Here is a 27,835-nt window from a genome sequence, read left to right as displayed (position 1 = left end):
TTCATTCTTTTTTAATCTTCAGTAAGCTGATAATTTCTCATCTTTTAAGTCAATGGTGAAAAATGTCAAATAAAATGTCTTTTCAAACAATGTATGGTTTCATGTTATGTTTGGATATGGTAGTTGTTCCAAAATCCAAAGCCAACAATATGTTACCTCATATACCTCAATAATTTATATAACTTTTGTTTGCTCTATGTAAAACAATCTTGTCATAAAAAATGAACAGTATGAATGAATGTAATATCTTTTATTAGCCCCCATTTTTAAATTATAAAATAGTATCTTTGTGAAAATCCCAATATCACAAAAATGTATTGCTTTCAAAGACTAAACACTCTCATTAGTTCACTATTCCCAAAAGGCAGCCACTGTTAACAGTTTGCTATGCAAATACAAACATAAATGTATATTTAATATAAATACAATAGTCCATTTGTTTTCACTCTATCTTGGACCTATTGATTTATCAGTACATATAGATATCTCAGTCTTTAACAGCTGCAGAGTTGCATAGTATTCTGTCACTTTGACATATGAAAATATCTAACTCCTTACTGATGATGTTTGACAACCAACAAAAACAATGCTGCAGTGAATATTATTGTATCTATATCATGTGCTTCTAAGAGTATTTCTGTTGGATAAATACCCACTGAGATATAAACATGCAAAATAACAGCTTGCGTGAATGCTATTATTAGGTTAATATGTCCCCTACTTTATAAACACCCAGTAACACCAGGTTAAAATTCTACTCTCACCTTGGTTGCCAACGATTTGAGTTTTCCTAGTAGTGACTGTTTATTGGAATATACAACTTCCTCTTCATTATCTTCTCCTTCCATGATAGCGCAACTGTCTGCAGCCGGGAGTTCACACTCTTTTGAGTTAGTCGTCATTACTAACTTGGAATATTTGTATTCCAGTCTAAATAGTGATAAAATAAATAAACAAATATCCATTTATGTTAATATAAATAAATACTTATTTTAGGTGGTCATATACCAGCTCATTAAATTGGCTTGGAGTAAAATTGCTCCACCAACAAATTTCCCTAGCCTATAGCCATAGCAATATGTGTGTTATCATGTATCTACCATTTACAAAGAAATATTTCCCAGGATGTCAGAAATCAGTTCAATAGAGTTAATTCTACCACTTTACATTGAATTGTCAAATAATGAAAAAATTTGGGGGTGGGGACTTTGAGGCCTGAACGCATTTTCTTAACATGAATATTTGGAAGCCAATTCACTGTAAGATTTTCCCAGTATTTAGTTTGTAAAGACTAGAATATCAAACAGGCAAGTAATTTGGTCTTTATCATCTCTCTATATTATTTATTCCTTTATACTATCACCCCAGATATTGCAATTGTCCCTAGATATTACAATATAGGAGTTCCACAGTCCCACTGAGGTGTAAATCATTCTAAAAGATTCAAGTCCTACAAGAGATCAAAATACATTCAGGAATTAGGCTCAATATTCAATTCCAGATCCTTGAAGACCTGGAGTAAATAAATGTGATATTTGCCTATACACTTAGTCTGGTTTTTTTTTTTTGTTTTTTTTTTTTTTGCAAATGTCTTCCCACAAGAAATTTTAAAAGAAAAGGTGAAGTAAGAAGACAGCATTATATATTTTTTAAAAAGGCAGACACTGAGAGAATATCTGCCTTCCAAATCTCAGCTCTGCTATCATCTACCTGAATAACATGGAGCCTCTTGTTTTCCTTGTTTTCTAATAAACGACTAACTCAATGATCTCTAATGTTCTATGATCTTTCTACTGTCAGAACAACAATCGTTTCCTCTGCTTGCTTTCTGAAGGCCTTTCCTACGATTTCTTCGCAAGGAGAAAATTTTTGTGTCTCTGAGAGAATCTATTTATTGGATATAATGATCAAGTCTAGAATTTTCACAACAAAATAGGCCCTTTAGCTTTCTTGTGATCATCTCAGAGGGTACTTACTTTTGATTCTTTTTCCAGAAGTAGCAGGTCAGAGCCACCAGCAAAACGGCAGTAAAAGCTCCCACACCGGCTCCCACCTTCAGCCAAAAGTCAACCGTTTCACAGGTTGCCAACTTTTTCTCAGGCAAAGAAATTCCTTTAATGCACCATTTAGGTTCATTCCACACATATAAGGTTTCCTTTAAAAAAAAAACCATAAAACCATAGAAGACATGAGAAATGAGATTCAGACTCAACTGAGAAAGCTAGATTTGTCACAGGTCAATTTCTTACATAAAAGAAGAAAGGGTTTTCTAACCCTTCACTTACAGTAGGCATAGAGGATTATTCAGCATTCATTTAATAAAAGCTCCAGAAATACAGGAAAAAAAGATATGTGAATGAATAAGGAATTAATGAATGAAAACGTAAAAACCAAATAAAGACATGGATTGATGGATTGCCACCTCAAAAGGGTGCAGTACAGTACATGCCAAGGAGGTTGAATAAAAATGGCTCCATCTGGACATACCTTCTGGGCTATTTTTTTTTTTTTAATTTTGATGCCCTTAGACATCTTACTCATGTTTTTGAATGAAAGCTTAGGTTGCTTAATATAAGAAATGGGTTGCATTCACCCATCATGTAAGCCCATTTTCCCAATAAGCCTGTCCTCTGAATGGAAGAGCAGACCCTAGACCTGGGACATATAGGTGCACCACGACTGGGTAACTGGTGTAAGTGGGCACACAGTCTACACCCTTCTTCCCCATGCCAAAATAAGAAGGGCATTATTCTGGGTCATCACTACCCACACCAGTTACTTTCATCCTCCCGAAATAGATGGCGATTCCTTTAGGGCAATGTTTTTCAAACTGCAAGTTACAACTAATTGTGAATAATAAAATATTAATATACTGGGTCTCAACCAGGAATTTTTTAAAATAGATAGATCAAATAGGCAGATCAAAACAGAAAATCCGAGTAGAGCATATGGTTCCTTATACATTTCAACATATACGGTGACCAGTAGCAATTTGCATGGTGATTCTATCCACCGACATTAAATAACATAGGCACTAATCTTTTAACGTGTCTCATTAAACTTTCTGGTATAAGATGGTCATTTTATCAACATTCTAACAGAAGAATAACACCATAATGTTAATTTTTATTATTTAAATACACAAACAATTTTGCAGTTAGTCATGAAGTGAAAGGGACATGAGACTCTCATTCACTTTGGGGAAAAGTTTGAATCAAGTTTTGGATAGGAAATTTCGGCAGGATTTTTAGAAAGGATATTAGTGACTGGATTTTTTTGTTAGTACATTATAACTGAAACGTGTTTCCTAAACTTAGTGCAAATAAATTTCTTTTTAAGTGGGTCACATTATTTTTTATAAAAATGGTAATGTGGGAAACGCTGAGGCATGTTCAAATTCATTTGCTGCATCTCTAAGTGTCAATAATGACAATACAGAGAGAAACATAAATTCGTCAGCAAATGTTGACTTTATTTGAAGTGCATTCTAACAAGAAAAAAAGACTGTACCATCTTTGATATGGTTTTATCAAATGTGCAATGCCCAATGAAAACAGCAAGCTCTACTGTCTGATGACAGTCTTATAACAAAATCTTAAAACTTCAAAATTAAAAAAAAAATACTTGCAAACCCAGAATGCTTAACTTTTCAATAAGCTTCTCAAATACCAACATGGAAAAAAATCAAGCCATTGGCAACTTTTCTTAGTAATTCTATAACTATTAATTAGAAAGCCTTGTTCATTCAACCACACATCATTGGAAAACAGAAAATGGCTGACACTGTAGCTGAAAAATTTATTCTTCTAGTGTGTAGAAATATCTTGTGAGCAGGGTAAGATAAATTTAAAGATAAATTTGAAGACAGTCCCCTTAGTGATAACACAGTATTTCTTCAAATCTTTAGTGCTGCATGACATATAGAAGTAATGCTTAATATACACTTAGAACCCAGTATAGATTTTGGAGATCCAATTTGATAAGAGCACTTTTATCACAAGTTGTGCAGCTCTTTTTGTTTATATCAGCTGTATGTGGAGGACTTGTATAAATTTAACATATGCATCTGTATTAGATATATTTAAAGAATTTGGAAAGTGCATGCTCAATCAATATAAAGTAAAAAATTTTAAAGATGGTGTCGGAAATAGGACTGAAACACAACGGGATGGTTAAAAAAATTAAATATACCCATTGCAATATTTCACAATAACTATTTTTCTTCTATCATGAAGCTTTGGTATCCAAAGAAATCCACATATATTCACTGACAATAAAAAATACAGCAATACTTGTCATTTGTATATGAAGCTCACGGAGGAGCTGACTTTTTAAAATATTTTATTCAGTGATCGGAGGTGGCTGTTCCCACTTACTGTATCATACCAATTTTTTATAGTTGCAATGGAATACACTAAGTAAGGTCTATGAACTCAGGAATGACATTCATAGTTTTGTAACTGAAGCTCAAGCTCCTTGGACAAAACTGGTATCCTATTTCCAAAACTGGTATCTAAGCATAACAGAAGGATATATTTAACTGCTTCCAGTATTTCTCAAATTAAATTTGTAACTATAGGGGAATGTTATAAATTTCAACATGTCAAGCACATCAAAGTGATCCAAAAAGTATCATTTTAAAGGCAGAAACAAATACTAAAGAATCACACAGCAACTATCTATTCTCAACAATCTTATAATACGTTGAAGTGACCTTACCAAGGAAGAGAGTTTGAATGAAATAAATTAGGGAATTTGTTGCAACATTACTGTCTTAGCCTTCTCATCATTCATTACCTTCCAGGAGAGAAATATTAAAGAATGTTTGGATAAAAGATCATTTAGCTATTCAAAAACCCTTGAATTAAACTTGGTAGCCAAAGGGAGTGCAGCTTTGTTTTTCATTTACTCTAAAAAACAATTATAAGATAAGCAGTTTATCATAATTGTAGAGTAAAGGTAAAGAAGAATTTATATTGTGAAGTAGAAAAAGCATTATCATTATTAAGAGGATTAACAAGAAACTATTTTTGTGAATCTGGAATTTTTATCCTTGACCTACTTAAAAATATTAAAAAGAAACTGTCTCAGCAGTGTGCTAGCTGAGTGAGCGTCACTGACCCTGTGTGCTCTGAACTGAAATAAGCCATCTACAGGGAAGCACATTTGACAAATTAAATAACACACTTCCTAATTTTTGTTTTTGTGTTATCTGCTTATTTTTTGTATAATGCATTAAATTATTAATAAAAATATACTTTACATTAATTCTATGCTTGTACTTTATCATAAAATATAAAATAAATCTTGTGCCTTAAAACTTTATCTCACTTTTAGGCATATTTCTGTGTGTCTAATTTGTGTGTGTGTGTGTGCTGGGTTTGATGTACAATATAATTCTTAATATAGGTTCACTGCCGTTAAAGTTTGAAAAACACCAACTTAGAGAATAGTTCTCTATGGTTTTTTCCTAGGGGTGAGGGGAACGCAACTGCTGCCAAATACTTGGAATGCATGGGATTGGGCGCAAGCATCCTGATGTCATTCCTCTCAAGCTCCTGCCCTTCATCCTGCTAACTGCAAGCTCTTCAAGACCTTCCTGGGCAGAACTGCTTCCGCTCTCTGATTCTCTGGTGCCCACTCTCCCTTCGGGTTTCCAGGATTAGTGTTGATTTATTTTCCTCTGTGCTTCTTTATTATGATCTTAATGGAATTTGGGCATGGAGTGGTAGTAAACAAGTGGTCTTGAAGCAGATTAAGTTTGTTTGTTTTTTTCATATGATACTACTCAAAGCTAGTTCAGTGAAGCAGCCTCTCTCAAACACTATTGGTGAAAGTGAAAATGAAGTGAAAGTGAAAATTGATATGATCAAAGTAATTTGGTAATACGTATCAAGACTTAAAAAAAATCCATTCTTTTTGGATTCAATTAATCTCTTTCTAAAAATAAACTAACAAAATCAAACTTCCTTCAAAGATGTTTGCTACAGAGTTATGTACAAAAAGATTGTATTCAATTTTCTCTCAAATGTCTAACAAAGGAATTATTTAATACCAAATTATATAAAAAATAAAATATTTATCAATAAATATGTTTTTAAAAATATATTTAATGAGAAGGGAAAGTTTTCATAATGTATTAAATATAAAATGGAAACAAAAAATACTTAAGTATGAATGCACAGAAGCTACAGAGTAGGATCTTGATTTTATATGTATATGCTTTACTTTTTAGGCATGCTTCTTACAGTGAGTCAGTTATATTATCCCCATCTTAATTATACCTATACCTACATTATGTAAATCACATCTTGGTTTAATGATGTTATTCCCATATAATCCAGGTAAATACTAAAGCCTGTGACTCCCTTATCATGATTCATTATCTTCAATCCCAGTGCACATCTGCAGCTACCCTAGTATCTGAAAGTTCAGCTGCCAAACTTGATTTTAAATGCCTACCAATGTTACACTAAGTTAACTACAAGCTTTTGCCATACTTCTGGACCTGAGTTTCTCTGATTTGATGCCAGATTAACCAACTATAATGCCAAAGCTCTGCCTTGAGAGTTTGTCCCTTACCTGAAATCCTCTCTTGCAGGCTCCCTCAATCTCATGGAAGTCATGCTCCGTACACAGAGGGCAAGCTTCAGCACTCTCCCACAGGAAATAGAATGTACACCCATCACAAGTACCTGCTGGGCACTTGCTAAAATCATAAACAAAACCAAAAACACGTAAGTGGCAGCTTTTTAACCCATTCAATCCACTCCAATCAGCACCAGAATACCTATCACATGCTGGGGAGCACGGTGTGGATGCTGAAGAAACATAAGTGGAAAAAAATCTAAAAGACACAAACCACTAGGAGATAACAGTTTGTACCTAGTAGGATGGCTGGAATCAAAAAGATAATAACAAGTGTTGTAAGGACGTGGAGAAATTGGTGTCCTCATGCATGCACAGCTGGTAGGAATGTAAAATTGTGCACCTGCTTTGAAAAGTTTAGCAGTTCCTCAACCAATTAAGTAAGAGTTACTATTTATTCCAGCAAGTTCAGTCCTAGGTATAAACCCAAGAGAAATGAAAACATATCTCCACACAAAAACTGGTACATCAATGTTTATAGCAGCATTTTATATAATAACCAAAAGGTGGAAACAACCCAAATGTTTATCAACAGATGAATGCATAAACAAAATGCAGTATATCTGTATAAAGGAATATTATTCAGCCATAAAAGAAATGCAGTAAGGCATACCACAACTTGGAAGAACCTCGAAAATATTATGCTAAGTGAAAGAAACCAGTCACAAAATTTCACAAATTATATGATGCTATTCATATGCTATTCAAAGTCCAGAATAGAGAAATCTATAGAGACTGAAAGTAAATTAGTAGCTGCTCAGGGCTGGGAAGTGGACTAGGGCATAGGGGACTGAGAGCTAAAGGATATGAGGTTTCTGTCTGAGGTGTTGAAAATCTTCTAAAACTGACTGCGGTGGTGGTTGCCCATAACCCTGAATATTCTAAACACCACTGAATTATATGCTTTAAATGGCTGAATTGTATGGTAGGAGAATTATATTTCTATAAAGCTTTTTTGTTTTTAATTTAAGAGAGAGACACAGACAATGACCAAAAAAAAAAAAGGGTCTGGAAATGCTTCTTGGTAGAAATGATACCTAAGCTAAGTCTAGAATATTTGGTAGGAGTTAGCCAGAATAGAAAAGAAGAAAGCAAAGGAATTCCTGCAAAGGAATGAACAGGTATGATTAATTGGCAGGAAATTACATGTGGGTCATTGTTGCTGGAGTTTCAAGAGCAACGCAATGAGTGAGTGCTGGGCATATGGAGAGAAACTAGGTAATGAAAGGCCTCATATGTTACAGAAGTTGTAACTTCTGTTTAAGGTAATGTACTTAGGCGAGGTATTTTAGGGAACAGAATGCTGCACAGGACCCTGGTCTTTTAGAGGTAGGAGAAAGACATCATCACAAAATTGTCTAAAGTGAAAAACCAACCAACCATCAGGTCAACATGCAATTAAGTGATGCAAATAGCATTGCAATCTTGGGTTTCCTTGGCCTAATGACAACCTAAAAAGGTGGTTACCTTCACTACTCTGAAGATGATGGATGTGGATGGGGCTTAGACACAGGGATAGGATGACGAAGAACTAACCACTAGGGAGGCTCTGGAGACTTTTTGAAACTCTTCTTTCTAGCGGGTGGGTCCATTACCTCAGCTTGCCTCTTTCATTCTGGGACAGGTAAACATAGCATGGCTGAAAAATTAATGGCTGCTATGATGTACAGAATCCTTCCTGATTGATGCCGGAAGCTATTTGGACAGATTCTAGTAAGAACTGCTGTTTTGTTCATGAATTCATTAAAACTAGAGGAATTTAAATTTGTCTGCCACTTTCGGCTTCCTTAATTCAAGCCACATAAATATAGGCTTTGCCCTGAAAACCTCCTTTAGACGTCAGCTGGTCCTGAGGACAGGTGTCCTGAAACCCTTAACAGCAAAAGGATAGCCACAAAATCGTAAGGGAAATTTAAAAAACACTCTTTTGAAGTTTTAACTTCAAATACCTTTCCAGTGATACATGGTCCAAAACTATAATATTCACTCTAACAGCAAAGTAAAATTTCATACTGTTAGTTAACTAAATATATTCTAAGACACCCTAAGATATGAACACTAAAAAAAAAATCTACATGTCTAAAAATTGACTGCGTTTTTACATGCCTATCTTTCCAAAGTGTCTGTAGACTAAGCAGAGGTGGTGGGATGTGAATAAAAGCAATGTTGTTTATAGCATGCTGTAACTGAGGCCCTATGCCATATGTCAGGGCTAAGAACAATGACAAATAGTGACTCTGGGGAAAATGGTTTAACTCTTATCTGCCTTAATTTCTCTGTTTTTTTTTTTTTTAAAGAGTAATGAATATATTCAGACTGAAACAAAGATAGGTGTTTTTTTTTTTAAAGTAAGTACAATAGATGAAAACCATGCCACATAAAATATCCATACTTTCCACCTTCTAGATTAGTAAAAAGCAACTCAAAATTTTTCTTTTTTAAAAATTAGGTAAACAATGAGAAAAAACATCCAAGAATACAATTTCCTGATCATTTAGTGAAAATAGCAAAAGTGCTCTCCTGTTCAAATCTTCCTCCCCAAATTATTCTACATTTTGTTTTCTAGCACAGTGGAGTTTTGAGTAAGGAAATAAAAAACAGTTTATCTTGGGAAAATAGAAGAGAAAGTCTGTTAAAATCTGAGAAAAATGAACTCGATAAATGAAAAAAAAGGAGAAAACTAATCAAAGTTGCAAAAACTTCTAAAGAAAAGATCAGGGTTACAATTCTAACTGGACACTTGAATGATTATGTTTTCCTACAAATGATTTAACTCCCTCTTTCCCCTGCCACATTTTTGTAATTTGTCAAAATCAAACGTCTGCTATACTGCCTTCACAGGGTAGTTATAATGAATAAAATGAGTGAACAATTTTGAAAGGTTAAAGCAATGCAAAAATATAAAAGACTATTAGCAATGCATATCACTTTCTAAAGAACTGCTAGAACCACAGAAACTGCAACAACAACAAAAAATCACGACACTGATTTAATTTATAAAGCTGCTGTTAGGTGTCAAAACACTATAGTGCCTTTCCTTGGCAGACTTCATTTGTTAAAAGATACTCTTAGCTTAACTCAAAATAGTTTACCTTAGAGTCAATTATTTGATTCCTTTAACCTGATGAATCACTTAAATTGTGGAACATCCAAATTTAATTCTTTGTTATAAACCTAAATGTCATAATTTAAATCAGTCCTTCCGTGTGAAACAGGGATGTGTGAAGCAATAATAATTTGAATAGCACTTATTTTTAGTATGAAAATAGAAAAAAGTACAAGAGAAAAACAACAAATACTTTTTCCTACCAAGAAAACAGAAAAACAAACAGTAAAATAGATAAATGTTTTATTGCCAAGTACTTGAATACTTTTCCCTTTGATTACATGTCCTATCATTATCTCCAGCCACCTCCCCCAGCTTTTTAAAGCTGGAATGCAGAGGTATCACAAATCATGCTTCTTTTATAATTTTTGGTTTATGCAATCACCATAGGAACCAGTGAATAAATGTCTAAAGAGACAGTACACTGTCATGGATAGCTGGGGCATGTCAGGCTAGGATTCTACAGGATTACTGGATGTGAAATCTAGGTAGAAATCTAGATAGAAATCTAGGTAGAGCAAAGACCGATTCAAAGGACAACCAGGTGGACCTTGATTTGGCTTTATTGGGAAATGAATAAGAGACTTCCCAGTTTCCTTATTTTACTTCTGGGATTGCCTTATGAATCTGGATGGCCCTGGCAATATGTAAGAATTCACATTAACCTTTTTTAGGAAGCTAGGTCTTGAATTCTAAAATGGGATACATTCCCTGAAAGATAACTGGACTGAGAGATGAGCTACTAGTGTCTTCTTTTCAATAAATCTTTCCTAAAGTAGGATCTAATTGGTTTGTATTATGAATTCATGGAGAAGAATCTTTTCTTATGAACTATTATGACTTAATACTGATCCTATTATTAACTGTTTGCATAGTTTATAATTCAGTATAAATTTGTTTTGCCCAAATAGAAAATACAAAGGTTAAAACACATTTATCTATATTGTCAATATGTTTCTGATCTCTTTGGATTTTGTCTGAGGCGACTGAAGGGAAAGGCCACAGTATTGTGTACCTAGAAAATTTGTCAGTTGAGTTATCCTCCAGGATAAACTACTGTTGCTAAGCTGCTTTCGCATGGGGCTTTCCAGTGAGCTCCCCACGTTGGGGTATTCAGACTGGCATCAGTGCTGTCTCTAACCTGCTACTGGTAATTCCTCTCACCTTTGGCATCTCAGGAGAATCAGACTTTCTCTGCTGAGGATGGCTTGTCCCCTCTTGTATGGGGCCCAAAAAACACCACTGCATCTTGCTCCAAAATTTTTTTGCCCTGAGGCTAGAGATTACAAATTGTTTGTGAATGTGTCTTAGTCCATTCAGGCTACTATAATAAAACACATTAAATTGGGTAGTTTATATATACTTCTAATAGTTACAGGCTGAGCTGTCCAAGATCGCAATGTCAGCAGATTCAGTGTCTGGTGGGGGCTTGCTCTCTGCTTCATAGATAGCACTTTTTTCTTGCATCCTCATGTGGTGGAAGGGGCTAGCTAGCTCTCTGGAGTCTTTTTTTGTTTGTTTGTTTGTTTTGTTTTGAGACAGAGTTTCCATCTTGTTGCCCAAGCTGGGGTGCTATGGCGCGATCTCAGCTCACCACAACCTCCACCTCCTGGGTTCAAGTGATTCTCCTGCCTCAGCCTCCTGAGTAGCTGGGATTACAGGCACCCACCACAATGCCCAGCTAATTTTGTATTTTTAGTAGAGACAGGGTTTCTCCATGTTGGTCAGACTGGTCTCAAACTCCCGACCTCATTTGATCTGCCTGCCTCAGCCTTCCAAAGTGCTGGGATTATAGGCGTAAGCCACTGCGCCAGGCCTGGAGTCTCTTTTATAAGGACACTAATCTCATTTATGTGGGGAGAGCCACCATGAGCTGATAACCTCCCAACACACCATCTCTTACTACTATCACTTCAGTACTAATGGTATTTCAGCATATGCATTTGGGGAGACACAAACATTCAGACTGAGACAGCCAAGTAAAAAGGGCTCCACAGAAAACCTCCAATCAGCCTGGCACTGGAAGAATGGGGTGGGGCCTTGGGAAGTTTGCACCCTTTTCAGGGGGAGGAGTCTGGCCCCTCCTATTCCTGGGTGGCAACCTAGGATTCAATCTGTGAGATGGGGGCTTGCTAACAGAACCCTTCTCACTTGGCTGAGTCTTTTTCCTTTTTGCCCAATAAATTCCATAACCCCTCACCCTTCAAAGTGTCTGCAAGCCTACTCTTTCCTGGATGTGTGACAAGAACCCAGTGTTTTCTACAAGAATATCACAACAGATTGAGTATGAACATAAGGTTTTTTATGCATAGTTCTTAGATCCAGGTTTACAAAATTCTATCAATCTCCTGCAAAACCTCCCTTTCTAAAGACTCTATCCTGAGTTAACTACCAAAAGCCAGCATCAGATCAAAACCGAGACAAACTAAATTAACTGACATTTCTTAGTTTTATCTTCAGATTCTTTATCTTGTTTAATGAAATAAAATAATTATCATCCTTATCTCAAAATTGATCTGAAAATTTTAAGAATGGTTTGTGATTTTTATATCATGTCTTAAGAGTACTTATTAGTGTCTGAAGCATACAGTTTTAGCAATTCTGCTTTAGTTTTTTCATTTCTTGATCAAAATGGATTTTTGCTGTTTTCACTTATGCTTATAATGCTTCTATATGCCTTTTTACTTTTTAATATTCTAAGAATATATTTGGTTTTGGTCTTTTTAGTTAAATTGCCTTTTTAATTTAACTTGCACAGATTTACATATCTATTATCTGTCTATAAATTGTTCTAGGGAAAAAGAAAACAAGGGATGTTATTTTACCAATCATCCTTCCATGTCTCTTAAGAACTGAAAATGGATACATGTTTTGGTTTTAACAGTCCTTCCCCAAAGACCAAAGAAAATACTACATTAGCATCCGATACATCTGATGAATTTGATAGAGAGACTCTAAATTGGAATCTGTGAAATAAACCCCTGGAGTGTTTGACCCTTGAATATAGCAGGACAGAACTGTGAAGCATTCCTTTTGTGAGACTCAATATTCCCAGAGGCTACACTGATAATGAAGATGAATTTGGATTTTGAAGGAGGTTTTGGCAAAACAATTTTAGGCTGATTTATAAACTACTCAAGCAGTTAAATATAGTCAGAAGTTGACAGAGAGAAAAAAATGATCTTCCTCTAACTGGTGGCATCAATAAAGACCCTGTTTGAGGAAAGATGACTCATTTAAAAGAAGGCACCAATAACTTGTAAGTCAGTTGAGTTATCCTCTGGGGTAAGTGTGATATTTGCCTCTAACTTAGTGTGCTTCTTTGCAAATCTCTGCCCATGGGGATTTGGATGAAAAAATGGCAAGATGAAAGCATTATGGCATGAAAAAACCACACAGTTAGAAAATTATTCCATCGTGACTATGCCACACTGCAGCTATACAACCTGGCGCATCAGTGTTTCCTGCTCTGCAAAGTCAATGTGTTGGACTCAAGGATCTTGTGGATGCTGTGGCACCTCTATTATTGGAGTAAAAATGCTTCCCTTTGTCTGCTTTTTAATAAGGCCTTTTTATACCATATTCACTAACAGAAATGTCTCATGTTTTTAAAAGAACCCTTTGGACACAATGCTTAGGTCTAAATTCTTTCCAATAAAAGGAGAGCCTTCAGTTCCTCTATCTACCTAAGATAATGATTACAGGTTTGGGAACCCTTTTAGGCAAAGGCTAGAGGGGCATCTATTAATATTTAGGAATATCAGCAGCCTATTGTGCTAGCAGTTTATTCTCTGCTCAAGGTGCAAACTACACTAGAAAATCTCGTAACTTCACTCCAGCTGTCAGATTACGTCTGCCACAAACACTATACTGTTTTTATCTAAAATGTTTCATTCCCTCCAGACACTTCATGGAATTAGAAACCAACTACATTTGCCAGACCAAATAGACAGCTTGGTGTTTCCAGCTGCAGCCCAGATAATTTGCTGTTCCCTCTCATTTCTCAGGTGATACACAAAGAACACATATTTCCCCCTTTCTCCTGTCCATTTCACTTTCTATTAAGACTTTCTCACTTTCCCAGGTCTGGGGATCTTATGACATTTTCCCAGGACACAAAGATACAAAACCCCAAGCAACATTGCTACTGCTAAAGTAAACTTTTGCCTGGCTTGCCAAGATTCTTGGCCAAGAAATGAGATTTCCTGAGGGTGGCATTCCTTCTGCACTACCAAAGTCTCCTTCTGAGACTTTTTGGTCAGCATATGAAGCTTCTCAAGGCACGTGTCTGGTTAGCATCTCCCTCCCTCCACTCTGGAGATCTTAAAGCTGAAAGAATAAAAAAAAGAAAGAAAAAGAAAGAAAGAGAGAGAGAGAAGGAAGGAAGGAAGGAGAAAGGAAAGAAAGAAAGAAAGAAAGAGAAAGAAAGAAAGAAAGAAAGAAAGAAAGAAAGAAAGAAAGAAAGAGAAAGAAAGAAAGAAAGAGAAAGAGAGAGAAAGAAAGAGAGAAAGAGAGAAAGAGAGAGAGGAAGAGAAGAGAAGAGAAGTCCTCTTAAAAAATAGCCTGAGAAACTGGGCTATGTTGACTTTTTTTTTTTCTGTCAGTAGGAAATATTTATTCAACCTCACCGCTAAAAAAACAAAACAAACAAAAAAACCTAATAATTTCAGGAAAGCTGCTGTTTCTCGTGTTCTGATCTCCGAGCTCCCCCTTGTGCCCTGATGGGAAATTGATTCAAGAAAGAAATAAAGGTCAGCACATTTAAGCTGTAGTGTTCAAGCAGCTCCCTAAAGTAGTGCAGCACACTTCAGTGTGCATCACAACTCTAAATGAAGATTTATCAAACATGGCTGAAGGACTACACCCTTTAGACTGTCACATTTTAAATTAGCTTTTCACAAAACTAAAATTTGGAATACATTTTGAGAATCTGTCTCAGAAAAAAAAAATCCAAAATGCGAGTTAAGAGAAAATCTGGTTCACAAATTTCAGTAGACATCAGAATTGCCTTGTGGTTTTTAAAAATGTTCCTATGCTCAGCATCTAAGATTCTGTATTTTTAGGGAAGGCCCAGAAATTAATTTTTTAAATAGATACCCCAAGGTATTCTGCTGCAGGTGATCTTGATAAACCCTGGCAAAGATAGTTTACTTCCCTAAGTGGCAGATTCCTGAAGGTCAAAGGAGAAACAAATTTTCCTCTCCAAATAGGAAAAAATCAGTTTCTACATGCATCACTTAACTCCGGGAGACTATTTTCCTTATTACAATTAAAGCATCAGAACACACCTTACGAGAGTTAGAGTGATGTGTTTCCTAAAGGACAGACCTAATCTTCATTAACATCATCTACTTGAATTAGAGGCCTGGAAGAGGCTTTGGAAGCTATTCAAGTAGACTCCTAGAGACTACAGGTTAAACGTTAGGTTCACAAAATGGCCCCTAGATGTGCTGTAGTAAATAGAATAAGCACCTGAACTCAGAACTGTATGGTGGCATATTAGAGAATGATGAAAGACACACGCTTTTATTGCTAGAATCTCTGACCACACCTTTCTTTGGAGGGTTGTCTTGCTGCGTTGGTTCTAGCTTGGAGGCTGGCGGAGGGATCCTCTACCACAGGATGCCCTTTTATTATTATTAGGTACTACTCTTGTTGCAACCGTCTCTCACCTTGAACAGGTGAAAATAATAATTAATTCATAGATCTATGAGAAGTGGAAACACGCAGTTGGTGAAAAGAGAATGTCAGTGTGCCTTTATGCCCAAAAATAAGCCCAAAATACTGTGTTACCCCTGTAAGTATTTTTAGGATGCACAAGTAGTTGAAGCAATGCTTACACCACTGATTTCCAATCCTGATGTGACATAAGCAGGACAGGTTAAAATCTCCCAAGGGTTACTGTGAAACTATCAAAAACAAAATTAACACAATCATTTTCTTTTTAAAAATATATACTTTTGCTAATTTGATAGAGAAAAAAATCTGCAAATCAAGCTATGATCCAAAGCTATCTTAACTCAGCAAAGATTAGAAATAAATAATCTGGCTGGGTGCAATGGGTCACACCTGTAATCCCAACCCAGCTTGGGAGGCTGAGAAGAGAGAATCGCTTGAGGCTAGGAGTTTGAGACCAGCCTGGGCAATGTAGGGAGATTTCCATCTCTACAAAAAATTAAAAAATAATAATAATTTTAAAAATAAAATATAAAGAAATAAATAATCTTCATACTGAAAAATGAATATCTGAAAAATAAAACTCAGGAGGCATTCAAGTGTCACTTATGCTATTAAAGCAGTCTGTATTTAAGCTGACAATTCTGAGTCTATGAAATTGTTTTCTTGTATTCCCATCCAAAGTGAACTGCATTATTCAGATCTTCACTATAGAGGGCTATTGCCTTTATGCTAATTTGTGTTAAATGAAGGACATTATGTATTTTATAAGTCAGACTTACCTTGGTGATTCTGCCACCATTAATCAATAAACTGAAGAGCTAGAAATCAATAATACAAATCATCCTGGCCCTCATTCCCTTCCAGAGAAAAAAGCTGTGATTCAGAGGTTAGATTACTTAATCTTGATCACCCAGCTAGTTAATTGTTGATCTAGTACCATAATCAGGAAAGCTACTAATCCAGCTCTCAAGGAAATTCAGGCTAAACGCTAAAATAAATACAGGGATACAAGCAGTATAATTAATTTTATATTGCTTCAAGAGAATTAGACACTTAACACAAAAAGGACAAGAATATGTCATATAAGAGGCTAGGAAGTATTTAGATTGTACAAGGACCTATTCCTCTTAACACACACTCAGCACATTCCCTACAAAAAAAAAAAAAAAAAAAAAAAAAAAAAAAAAAAAAACCCTACAGATTCTTCTGTTTTCTTTCTGCTTTATGTTCATAGAGAATATGTTTTAAAATAGTAACGTTCTAGAGAGTTTTTCTTCCTCACGGTAAACACAAATCACATGGAAATAAGGATACCTGGGGACTGAAATCACTCCTGCTCCAGATTTAGTAGGATTACACCTCATTTTCACAGCAGTTGATCGGCCATTAATACAAGATGTTGTCGCTGTAGAAGACCTATTGTAAGCCAAATAATATTTTTAAAAAACAGATATAATACAGATTACAAAGACAAAAATATGGAAATAATTGCTCTCAGACTTCATGAACAAATGGAAAAAGAAAAATGTATTAAAATTCACTAATTTGCAATTTTAATACAAATTCAGCTCATTTACTTTCATTGCCTATGAAAAGTTGATTACTTTCCCAGGTAAAGTGATATGTTATCATCAAAGTATTTAGTAAATATATAATTTTAATAAAAATTATAATCAAAAATATTCTTAAGGGAACAAGCACCATGTCTACTTAGGCCAATGCTTTGATATGTGAATTATAAATAATTATTGCCTAGACAATGAAATAGAGTCTCTTTATTGCCTAATGTAAGTGAATAAACACACATACACACGAGAAATTATACAAGGCTTTCAAAATATTCCATGTCTCCTACTTTTTACTATCTTTCATTTAAGAATCAGTTACTAATTATTAAGTATAAGCTACATTCTAGGAACACTCAGGTGACATAATTGATCTTCTCTGCTATAAGAACTCACATCCGGTATATGATTACATACACATAATTATAAATATATGAGTATTGGTGTTCCATATATATGAGTTTCTTTTGGTTAAAATACAGTCAAGGGAAACAGCATCTTCACTTACTTATAAAAGAAATGCACATCTGGTATTTGGCTTGCTGGAACTGGGAACATATCTTCTTTTATATTAATATTTTGTAATGTGGTTTCAACTGTTACTCCTAGATGACATTTAAAAAGAAACTATTAAGCAATATGGAAAATTAGTTTTATTTGGTCTCTGTAGATTTGAATAGAAAATAGCTTTAATGACTGTCATTTTACAATATTTACAGAAATGCTGTATTATATTAATGCCTTCATGGTAAAAACAAGAAATTTTCCAAAGTCTCCAGAATGAAAGAGAAAAGATTCAACTCCCTAGTTTTGTAATTTTGCTTAAGTCTTTTCACTTCCCTGGGTCTTGTTGCCTGAATCTAATGCAAGCAGTAATTCGATAATCTATGAAGTTCCTTTCAGTTCTCTAACATCTCAAAAGTCTATTAAAATTTTCATTCTCCAGTGAATATTATCGAATGAGTTAGGCTACTTTGCTAATACAGCTTTTTACTCATATTCAATACAGACATATTTGACAAAGCAAAAAATTTTGTGCCCTAATAATTTCCAAAAAATAACTCTGAAATTTGCTTAATCTAGTAAGCAGAAAACTAAGGCTTTTTTTTTCCCCTGCCTCTTGTAAGCAAAATAACAGAGCCAAAACATAGTAAGAGTAAACTTTGCTTCAGAGTTCCCACTCTGAGCAACCCCCACCCCCAGTAACTGACCTTGGTGCTGAAAGTCAGTGCTAAATTCCTCTGGAGTCTATACTATAAGCAATGTTCTCAAATCTGGCCACACATCCGAATCACCTATGAAGCCTGTTAAAACCACAGATTCCTAACCCCACTGTAGAGATCATAATAAATTTGATCCCTAAGAATCACTCATTAGAGAGCTAGATTCTTCTTGAAACTTACCTATGGCTGCCAGGACTACAGAGACAAAAAGAGAACATGAGGAATGAAACTCAGCAACCTCACCTTTGCTGTTTGTCACCTGCTTCCTTTTGGTATGAGAAAAGGTGATGGAAACTGGTGGCATACAAATGATTTAGGTGTAGTTGTGTTTGTTTACTATTCCTATTTTGTTTTCAGTTTTGATTTTTAAAATTGGTTTGCCTCTTAAACTTCTAGAAAGTCTGATGACAGGCATAGACCCTCAGAAAATGTCATACTTATATATGAATTAATACATAAATACAGAAACTTCTCAGAGACTAATCAATAGTCCCCACTAGTAGGAGTTTTTTAACCATCTTACAAAGTGACAATTTAAAATTACCTGTGGGGGCCTTAATTATCTATAGCAAACACCAATACAATGACAAGTTATCCATAGCATAATTTAAGAATAAATGTATGCATGCATATATGAACCAAAGGAAGCTTACCTAAGAATGTATCTGCCAGAATGATGGATTGTGATGATAAGGCTGCTCGGAAACCCTTACTTTCAGAAGGAATAATTGTTGACTGGCATACAAATGCCCCTACCAAATTTGTGTAATCATCTGACCCTGCCACTATTTCTTTTACTGTAAAGTCTGTTATATTGTTGGTACAGAAAGCCATCTTCTTCCCCTAGGAAAATAAAGTCATAAAAGAAAGGTTTTATTGGATGTCAATCTCTAAACTTAATCTTGACTAGCTAGTGACCCTAGAAGAGCAGTGGCTCTCTCCTCACTGCAAGGATTCTGATTTAGTTGATCTGGTATGAGGCCTAGCCACCCATCAGTACTTTTTAAAAACTCTCAAGGAAAGTCCAATATTCAACCAAACTTCAGAGTCTGCAGTTATAACAAATACAGTAATTCAAGACTATACTGCTCTTCCCACTACAAGCATCATTTGTGATAAATGAAAGTCATCAAACTTAAGAAAAGAAATCTATGAAATGTTCAATTCATAGAGTAACAATGCATGCAAAGAGACCAGAAAACTGCTGATGAAAGCTTCAATGTCAAAGAAAAAGAGTTGGTCTTCCTTTTCCTTTACGACCCTATGTGTAGCAGAAAGGTAACGTGAAGGCTAAAGAAGAAAGCACAAAAGTCGTACTGCAGCAAAATTCTAGAATAACACCTGAATTCTAAATAGTTGGTCACTACAAGTGTCTTTATTCACCTACTCTTAGTTTCAATGATGTGTATCTGTTCAACTGTATAACAAGTTAAAGGGAACACAGAGATTTGCTTTTTTAATAATTTAGAAAATAATTGGAAGACATAACTTATAAAAAATGGAAAAATTGTTTAAATATAATATGTTTAAATATACTATAGTCCCACTGCAAAGGACTATAGCTTGCTCCATAATTTCTACAATGTAAATTTAAAAATAATATAGGAAAACTATTTCATTGGTGTTAGATATAGAGTGTACACAGATGTGTAAAAAGAAAAGTATAAAAGTTTCTCTTTCTTAATGCAGCTAGCAGACCTAACCTATAAATTTTTCTCCTGCTACCAGGCCTTCTGACAATAGGCCTTCTCACCAGTATATATTTTTTTACTAGGCTTAAATTAAAATGTTGAAGCCAATAACAAATAATGAAAAAGAGCAGAGAAAATGTACTGGGGAAAGAAAAAGGAAAATAGTGGAAGCTAAAAGGAAAGAAACAAGAATAAAAAGGAAAGAAAGAGATAAAAGCCAGAGGGGAAGAGAAGGTGGAAAAAGAGGTAGTGCTAATGTACAATAAGATTGTGATAGAAGTATGGTAGATAATGGAATTAATCTTATTCACTGCTTCCCACAGTATCTGGCACATAACAGGTATTTAATTTATATTTATTGAGTGAACTAAGTAACTAATCTACTGAGTGTCTTGGATCACCCCAAGTAAAATCAAAACAGGACAACTGTCATACTATGTAAAATTTTATGGATCTTTTTGTTTGAAAACCTCTGTGGTCATCAGATCTTTTTTTGTTTCCTTTGTGCAAAGCTTTGCACAGTATTTCATAATGAAGACAACTGAAAATATAGGAGTTAATATGGGAAGTGACATGGAGGAAATGCCTTATTCTGTTTCTACTCTGTAGGTATATACCTATACATACTTCCCAACACTAACCTCATATGTCCATTAAAATATTGGGCATCATGGTCCTGTAACCTCTCCCCATTGTTGCCAGTATCAATTAAGATACCTCTTCTTCTCACAGAATATAAAATCCCATTTGTATGATTTAAGCCTACCTTATCAACTGATATTTGGCCCTGTGTGTCTCCTTTTTATTTTGGACAAACTTCCTCTTGAAAGTCCTTTTCTTTTTAAAACACAAAATTGACAACATAAACAACAGTAAAACTTTCTCAAATAACTTCCTGCCTAAAGAGGTAAGATTGACAACCCTGACCCATTTTTATGAAAACTAAATGTCCTCAAAGCACTTACACCATAGCTCCAAGCTTCAGGTTTCAACTGACTGCATAAGTGATGTGATACACTGAGAACCAGACAAGGTTGCCCCTGGTGGAGAAATCTGCCAATATTCTAGGTGGCAATAGAGGATCTAAGCAATCAAACCTCAGTTTCTGACACTTGGTTGATATCCATAGAGAATTTATTGGTCCATTAACACAGAAAATATCAACTTGATTGGAGCTGAAATATAGGTCCATCTCACCTTGACAGCCAGAACTCACCTCATGCCCACATAAACTGATATTGAAGAAATGAAAGTATTTTGTTCCTTTGGAGGTGAAGCTGGGGCCATTCATTAATGAGCCCACACTGCTGAGGTTGCTAAAGTCATAGTGCAAACTCTGATTTTCTTTTTCATGGTAGAAAAAGCAGTCACTATAGCAAACCGAATGGTCCTTTGATTAAAGATAAAGAAACAATATAGCAGGAAAGAAAATATTAGCTGCTACTAAAATGTGTTTGAAAAAAGTTCTAGGTGTAAAAACTATTCCAGTAATTTAGTCTTAGCTATAATATACTTTACCATACTAATATAAAGAATTTCTAAACTTTAACTAGATTTTTCTAAACAACGTACAGAAAATTCAGAATAATTTAAAGACAGAGTAAAGTTATCCTCAAGTTTGTTCCTTGTAGAAAGGTATTTTAGGAAATAGCCAAAATTCTGTTACGTAAATTTAAACAGACAGTAAAACTGCTTTGTTCTTCACTCATAATATGGCATCAATCTGTGCCAGTCAAAATTATAAGAAACACTAGCTGTTCCCAGATGACTGCTATAGCCAGCCTACAGATAGGTAGTTTATCTGCTGTACCTAAACAATACACAAGAAATCAGTTTTAATATTTTGGAAAATCATTCTTATTTGGGAGCTTTTAATATTTTATGTCACCAGTAACTAGTACTTTCATGGCATACAGTAAGTGTTTAATAAACGCAAGAAGGGAGAAAACAGAAATGACAAGCAGAAAGTCTTATTTCAGAATAAATAGCAACCTCATATAGCTCCCAGAGAAACATTAAGGAGAACCCTTGAATTTCTCTATTAAAATGTGCTTTCATGGGGATACCTGAAATGCAGACCCACTTACCTGATTGTTTTTACTCCCAGGCCCACATGGAATACAAGCCTCTTTGCCATAGACCTGATGTATGGACAGGTAGGTGTCAGGTGGACATTCCTTGCACTGGTTGGTTTCTTTCTCAATGTAGTGGCCTGGAGGGCAGGGGACACACGATGAACCCGACTGTTCAGAACCGAGTGCACAGGCACGGCAGGAGGACGCCACCCCATCAACTGCATTAGTGGCTGTGATAGAATAAATCTTCACCATGTCATTGATGAACCGTCTATTCTAAAAAAAAAGAGCATAAAGTAATGACTTCTGCCTTGGGGCTTAGTTGTACAACCAGATTATGTCTTATGTTGATATCATCAAAATAACTAAATAGAGTGTTCCAGCCTAATAGTTTGTAATTGACAATAGATTAATATCACTGCTATTTGGTTCTTCTTTTAAAAAGTCTTAAATCTTGACATTAGAAACTAATTTCTGCAATAATATAGTTCCAGGAGTTTTGCCACAATTACTGTGAGATCTGTCACAATTAGTATAAATTAGGATGCAATTATAGACGTCATATCTAGAAGAACTAGTATAGTTTAAGAGAGGAACAGTTTTTATCTCCCATCATCATTTATTCACATCTTAGCCTAAATCAAATGATACAATAGGATGTTGAAAGTGTGGCAGGGTAGAAATGCCTTAGATGGGCATTAGAAAATCTTGGAAGACTAGGACCTCTAGTCACACACAAACATTAACTGTGTTAAATCAATGCAATCACACCATTTCATTGAGTCTTCCTTTCCTTCTCCAGTCCTTTCCCTAATCAACATACAGAAAAGATGTGGACTAGAGAGCAAAAACCTGGATCTTATTATGTTTTTCCTTTTTGTAACACTGAGTCACTTTAAGGTCTGGTTTTAATTAAGCAGTGGGCATCTCTCTGTCGGTACAGAGCAGTGTTACTCCAGACTACTTAATGCTTTTTGTCTGGGACAAAGATAAATGGAAGGCAAGGAAAGATTCCAGCATGTTTATGCCCCACAGGATGGTAATCTTAACCTTCATAAGGAATAACTGGAGTCAAGTACAATCTGGGGAATTTATTCCCCACTGAAAGCCTGAAGTGAAGAAGAGAAAATGCCATAAATTTGCCACCATAGCATTACGGCCACTTTTGAACAAGTGGTTTATCTTGTTCTCACCTTGGGAAGGTTACATCTATAGAGATCCACAAAATAAGTCCTGCGACTATTGAAACATATGGTACAATGGAATATACTTAGGGGAGGAATAGGTCTATTCTGGCAGGGAAAATAAAAGAAAGGAAATGATTTTGTGTGTTAGCTCAATGGTGGGTACATACACATTCTCCAGGCTGTAAAAGGAAATATTACGGTAACGAAAAAATAAAATGACACTAGTTAATGGCTCTTAAACATCAGATGACTCAGATGAAGACGGAGAAAGTTGCCCATCTTCACAAAGCCTCAGAAAGCTTTAAAAACAAGTTATTGTTAGAGAACTGCAAAATTAGATTTTCCTTCTCATAAGTTTCCAAAAACTGTATTTGTTCAGAGTGAAGAACAATTCAAAGACACGTTGTTATTTTATTCCATACATTCTTACTCTCAAAAAATAAAAAATTATCATTTTATACCACTGACTCCATAACCAGATTATTCATTCCATATTTTTTAAAAAGCAGTCCTTTCTTCCAAATTTGAGTTATCACTTTGTATGCATCTCCACAAGGGGGCATCATTAGTGTGTTTAAAAAAAAAAAGTGCTTGGAACTTACATCTTGACCCTGATTAGTTCTCTGGAACGCCCATGTAAATGTAAAAGTTGCATTCTTGAAGATGATATGGGTATAAGCTTGTTTTTCTTTGGTTCCACCCCATGATTCTACCACATTCGTACTTTTTCTATTAATATCCTAAAACATAGTGGAAAAAATATATTCAAATAAAGCACAAACTCAACATTAATATACCTGTGTATATATTACAAATGTATTCATATTTAAAGTAAACCCATTAGAGTTTATGACTATTTACAAACAGAACATGTAATCCCAGAACTCCTAAAACTTGCCTTCAAGTCTGCACAGGCACCTCACTCAGTAATCACAATATATCAACCACATTGTTCATATATCTTGGAAGAGGTCTCAAATCATAATATGTTTAAGGGTTGGGTTTTTTTTGTTTTTATTGTCTATTTTCGTTTCATGTGTGTGATCTGGCTTGGGATATGTACTTAGAAGAGGAAACATAACTCCTCAAACTTCTTACAATAAACTTCTAAAATTATCATTGAATGGAAAGCCTTCAAATTTTTTATCTTTTTCCTTCAGAGATTCTGATAGGGAGCTCTTATATAGGAATTCCAAGTTCCCCTGAATTATACTTGCAATTTCCAGGGTTACTTTATCCAAGTGCATGTTAAGCAGAATGTTATTTTATGTTCATGAAATCCTCTCTTGCTTATACTTGACTTCCAAAAGGTTTAATTTATATTTTATTTATTATTTATTTAACTAAATTCAAGACAATATTAAAATCACACAAATTTGTGATAGTCCAACTGATATGCTGTCATTAACATGACTAGAAAGCAAATATTAATAAGTTGACCAGATAATGTAACACACATCTAATTTATATAAAAAGAAAACCAAGCCTAAACCTTGAATTTTCTAATTTTCCTAGCAGAAATCCTGATAGATCACTTAGGAATTTGGATGGGCTTCCATTAGTTATCTGGGATGCCAGCAATAAGGTTTCATGAGCTCAAGACAAATCTCTTTGTTTTTCATCCTTTGATAATACCGGAATCAAACATGTGATAAAGTAATCAAATATGCTCTAAAGAGACACATCCTAAGTTCACACCACAGATAGGAATAACAGAAAATGCTCATCATACATTATAGAAATCCTCATGTAACCAAACAATGAAATCATCATTCCCAAAAAGCAGTTCATAATATAACGATAGTGCTTCATTAAACATCATTATGGGTTATAATAATTGAAATTTAATGCATTAGTGCACATAATACCACCTTACATTTATGAAGCACTACATGACATTCAAAGCATTTTATATATTATTTAGTTTGAGATCTCCAAAAGTCCTGTGAGAAGATCAAATCACACAAAGAGGAAAGAAAATGGCAGACTTTGCTAAAAGCTGAAAGTTCTAGGATTGTTTCCTCAATACAAATATCATAAGATCCCTACTCTCAGGGATGCCTGGTCAAGTGGGAGAGACAAAAACAGAAATAAGTTCACATAATTAAAGCAGGGATTTTTCAAAGGATTTTAGAAGCACACTGGAGAGAGTGGCTAACTTGACTGAAAAGGGTAAGAGAGAGCTTCTGAGAAAAGGTGAAGTTTGAGCTGCTACTGAAGTATGATTGGAGTTCACCAGACAAAACAGCAAAAGGAAAAATGTCATTCTAGCTTAGAGTGTCAACATATAGGGAATGAAAAAGTACAGCGTGTTCCACTAACACCAACAAATTCAGGTGACTAAAGAAAGGTGAGTCATAAAAGCAGGTTTGGAAACAGAGGCTGGAGAAAGAATACAAAGAGCCATAGAGACGCCATGTTGCAGAGTTTGAAGTGTATTCAGAGGCCATTGGTTCTTAAACTCTAAAGTATTTCAGAACCACCCTCAATGCTTGCTAAAATACAGATTGCTGTGACCACAGACTTTCTCATTCAGTAAGACTAAGCTGAGACCCAGAAATGTGCATTTCTAACAATTTCCAAGGGGATCCAGGTGGTGCTGGTCCAGGGGTCACACTTTAAGAATCATTGCTATAGGCCATAAAAAGCACCAAGGGAAGGGATAGCTTTGTTGTTCATGCCTCTACTGTTGAATTTTGGGGTGTTTTCTTTGTTCTGTTTCATTTTTGAGACAGGGCCTGTTGCCCAGTGTAATGTAGTGGCATGATCATGACTAACTGCAGCCTCGACCTCCCAGGCTTAGGTGATTCTCCCACCTCAAACTCCCAAGTAGCTACGATTAAAGGCGTGCGCCATTGTGGCCAGCTAATTTTTTTTTTTTTTTTTTTGGTAGAGATGGGGTTTTGCCATGTTGCCCAGACTGTCAAACACCTGGGCTCAAACAATCCACCCACCTCAGCTTCCCAAAGTGCTGGGATTACAGAATTGAGCCATCATGCCAGCCTGTACTGTTGTTTTTATGTTTAAGGATAATTTTAGCTGGGCACGGTGACTCACACCTGTAATCCCAGCACTTTGGGAGGCCAAAGTGGGCAGATGACCTGAGGTCAGGAGTTCGAGACCAGCCTGGCCAACATGGTGAAACCTCATCTCTACTAAAAATATAAAAATTAGCTAGACGTATGGTGCATGCCTGTAAATCCAGCTACTCAGAAGACTGAGACAGGAGAATCACTTGAACTCAGGAGGCAGAAGTTGCAGTGAGCCGAGATCGCACCACTGCACTCCAGCCTGGGAAACGGAGTGAGACTTCGTCTCCAAAAAGAAAAAAATATAATTTTGACAGCAGTATAGATGAAAGAGTAGAGATGAGAAGAATGTATAGGAGACTACTGAATAATCCAGTTAAGAGATAATATTAGTCTGCATTTCAGCAATGGCACTGAGTATGAGAAGAACAGACTAAAGAAATAAGGAGGCCGACTTGGGAGAATTGAAGACTTGTGGGTTATTTGTGATATAGATGGCTGTATTGAAGATTATTCATGATCTTTTACTGCTACAAAGTTGATACTTTTTTCAGAAAAAAAGTCTGCCTTCATTTAAGCTATCAGTAATCACAAATAAATGTTTAAGTCTCCTCACATTTTGCATATCACAGAGAAAACTGTTAATAAACTGTTAACTGGCTACTAAAAGGTCATTGGGAAAAAAAAAAAACACAAAAACAAAGCAGGTCTGTGAAGTAACTACTTAATTGTAATGTTAAATTCTTAGCCAACAACCTTCTAAATCTCACTTGAGGTCTTAGTAAATTTCATGGTGATACTTTCCTCAAGCTAAGAGTAGAGATTTGTATGACATCTAGAAAAGAAATGGGCAAAATTATGACATGAGCATAGTAGTCTTTTTCTAAATGCTCTCTTCTCAATGTTCTACATCTCCATTATTTTCTGCCCTTACTTATTAGTACAATGTTTTTTCCTTCCGGATAGTTTGAATAGCTGAATGGTTATCAGGGGAGAATTTTCATTCTGCTGGTGACATTTTTATGAAGGAATTTTTTTTTACCAGATTAATATTCCCTGGCCTCTATCAGTCACCCGGGCTCCCTCACTTAGTCTTTCCCATGAGGAATAAACACTTTATTTGTGGACTTCATTGCACAATTCTTAATTACTTCTTTAGATATTTTTTAATGTTTGTGAAAGGTGCTAAGAATAGCAAAAAAAAAAAAAAAAAAAAAAAGGAATTCTTTTCCCAACTTGCCACAGATAAATTTACACTTGAAGGAGAATGCTAAGCTTAGAAATCTACCTTTGAAAGCCGCCCATCCACTTACCACCATGAAGTACAAAACACAGTCGGCTGAACAGAGGGTCTCAAAGACAAATGTTATTCTTCCTAGTTCAGAACCCGTGGCTCCAGTCATAGATGTTGGTGGTCTATTTGACAGATTAAAATGGCAATATTCATAGTATGTTCTAAATACAATTTAGAATAAAATTAAGCCACTGTTTTTATTAAACTAAAAGCCACGCTCTTCTCTTCCTCTAATCTACCGCTTCCCTCACCCACAACTGCTTCCTCACTGAATCCTACCTGTCCACACCCTTTGTAGACATTGAGTCCACATAACCATGGTAATATGCTTGAACCTC

The 27,835-nt window shown here is 35.4% G+C and overlaps 1 protein-coding gene across 4 annotated transcripts in view; it reads right to left on the bottom strand.

Annotated features, from left to right (window-relative positions):
* ELAPOR2 (endosome-lysosome associated apoptosis and autophagy regulator family member 2) overlaps positions 1-27,835 on the bottom strand; it is a 172,433-nt gene that overhangs the window by 10,939 nt on the left and 133,659 nt on the right. For 3 of the 4 annotated variants that reach the window (XM_054494071.2, XM_054494073.2, XM_054494074.2), the window contains 10 exons: positions 27,517-27,619; positions 23,777-23,914; positions 22,000-22,263; positions 21,129-21,302; positions 18,875-19,064; positions 17,507-17,603; positions 16,748-16,849; positions 6,583-6,709; positions 1,977-2,155; positions 765-930 (listed from right to left, as the gene is read on the bottom strand). In XM_054494071.2, the coding sequence (XP_054350046.1) occupies positions 765-930; positions 1,977-2,155; positions 6,583-6,709; positions 16,748-16,849; positions 17,507-17,603; positions 18,875-19,064; positions 21,129-21,302; positions 22,000-22,263; positions 23,777-23,914; positions 27,517-27,619 (1,540 nt within the window). The remainder of the gene's footprint in view (positions 1-764; positions 931-1,976; positions 2,156-6,582; positions 6,710-16,747; positions 16,850-17,506; positions 17,604-18,874; positions 19,065-21,128; positions 21,303-21,999; positions 22,264-23,776; positions 23,915-27,516; positions 27,620-27,835) is intronic. The other variant, XM_054494072.2, reaches the window with a different exon arrangement.

Source organism: Pongo pygmaeus, chromosome 6 (genome assembly GCF_028885625.2).
Source record: "Pongo pygmaeus isolate AG05252 chromosome 6, NHGRI_mPonPyg2-v2.0_pri, whole genome shotgun sequence".
In the NCBI taxonomy this organism is placed as follows: Eukaryota; Metazoa; Chordata; class Mammalia; order Primates; family Hominidae; genus Pongo; species Pongo pygmaeus.
Note: the sequence above shows the minus strand (reverse complement) of the source record. Positions and strands in the feature narration are given on the sequence as shown.